This window comes from Gymnoscopelus braueri (genome assembly GCF_963280865.1).
Source record: "Gymnoscopelus braueri genome assembly, chromosome: 9".
NCBI lineage: Eukaryota > Metazoa > Chordata > Actinopteri > Myctophiformes > Myctophidae > Gymnoscopelus > Gymnoscopelus braueri.
Window position 1 is genome coordinate 11,880,693 of NC_137610.1, and position 1,814 is coordinate 11,882,506.

Genomic DNA, 1,814 nt, shown 5'->3' on the forward strand with positions numbered 1-1,814 from the left:
CAATGGAAACTCCTTGCACATATGCGTGAGTACTGTACAATAAATAGCTAAGAGGATTTGGTTACATCACCTTGGCTGTCCAGGTAGGTGATACCTGGGCTTTTAAAAGCCCAGCAACGTCATTAGAAAGTGAGTTAATGAATTACAAAAAGCTTGGCTTAATGATTTCTGAGTAAGTGATTCTGTGTAAGTAATTCTGAATGACTATCATGACCTCACAGCCTATGCAGTCTGTATAGTTTCGAGTCTGACCTCTCTGGTTCATATCCAACTTGGATGCGTGTGGCACTGTATCTCTGGGCTGCTGTCTCATGACCGTGTCCGTGGGGGTTGACATGGGCGTAGGGCCCATAGGGGTGAGCATGTTCCCCTTCTTTGGGTGGGAGGTGTGGCCGTGCAGGCTCCATGTCTCCAACAATCCTTCGGTAGTCTATCTGGTAGTTGTCCCTTTCCCCGTCTCCAAAGCGGTCATTCCCATGACTCTCCATTTCTGGGAAATCCAGGGTTACGGCCTCTGCGGCCCCCACTGGCTCACAGACACACTCTTTAAGCACTGACATACACAAAACACACTTGCATGCACTCACTCACAAAGAGTAGCAGCTAGTGTCAGCATGCACACACACAGTTAACAGCTTCCACCTCAATAGCTTTCTGATAACAATTACTCATGAACACCTGATGCTCTAGCCCCAAACACACACGCATACAGTACACTTGATGAGGCAGCAAAGCAACCTTTGTTATCTGTTCAGGGCACAATAATAATACAAAATTGGAAGCTCAAAGTTTGCAGAATCAAATGTGAAGTTGTACTGTGTGGCGCCTCAGAAGGAAAAAAAAGTAATCCTCTCAAAGAAACATTTGCAGCAGTCCTTTTGTGTCTGTGTCATGGAAGAAGGCTCCCAATGCATTCACCTGCTCCAAGGACACAAAGACCCCAGAGTCTCACTGTGGTCCCTGGCCAGGACGACAATGAGAGCGGCGGAAGTTTCCAGTTGACTTGCAGATGAGCTCCGATATATGGGCACAGCTCAGAGAGTTATCCTTTACAACCGTGTTGGAGGAGTGCAGGACATCCCCAGTAGCCAGTGAGAGTAGGCCCGGCTAGGGGATAGTGACGAGTTCCCCCGTGGAGGCCTGCAGAAGAGCAGCTCTGCTCAGTTGTTGCTGAGTCCACTCGTCACTCTCCTTCCCCGGTGCCCCACTGAGCTTAACTCTGTGTCTGACAGCAGCAGACGTCACTCTACCACAAAGAGGATTGGGAGCATTAATACAGGATGGATGGGGTGGAAGGGTGAAACGAGGGTGTAGGACTGAGGGAGAGAAGGAGGGGCCACAATGACACTTAAACACACCTTCTCCCTCTGAGGATTAAGGAGGTGTGTTTTTGTGATGAGTGCTCTCTTGGAGACAGAACTCTAATTGAGACAAACAAGGATCAAATCCCAGGACAAAAGCTTGGTATCAGGGTTCTGTCCTCTGAGACAGAGAGAGAGAGCGCGAGGGACAAGAATATAAAGAGACAGAGAAAGGAAAAGAGATGGGAAAGACAAACACCAGTGAAGAAAGAAATGTGTTTCTGTGTATCTATGCACATGTATGTGCACCGGCTTCTACACACATCTGCATGAATGCTTGCGTTAGCGCATCTGTGTATGTACGTGCGTGCTTGTCCTTTCCTGAAGTTGAAAATATAACAGTTCCACACATGTCACATTCAAGTGAAAAATTCTGGCTTTTGATGTTTCCAGAGCAAATGTGTATCATCGAGTCAAGAAGAGCTACAGTACATCACTTAAATACTTATTTTA

At 47.1% G+C, this 1,814-nt stretch overlaps 1 protein-coding gene across 1 annotated transcript in view; it reads right to left on the minus strand.

Moving 5' to 3' along the window:
- impdh1a (IMP (inosine 5'-monophosphate) dehydrogenase 1a) overlaps positions 1 to 488 on the minus strand; it is a gene marked incomplete at both ends in the record, with an annotated part of 13,203 nt that extends 12,715 nt beyond the window's left edge. The window contains 1 exon segment of the mRNA XM_080437793.1: positions 253 to 488. Coding sequence (XP_080293919.1) covers positions 253 to 488 — 236 coding nt within the window.
- Between the last annotated feature and the right edge of the window lie 1,326 nt (positions 489 to 1,814).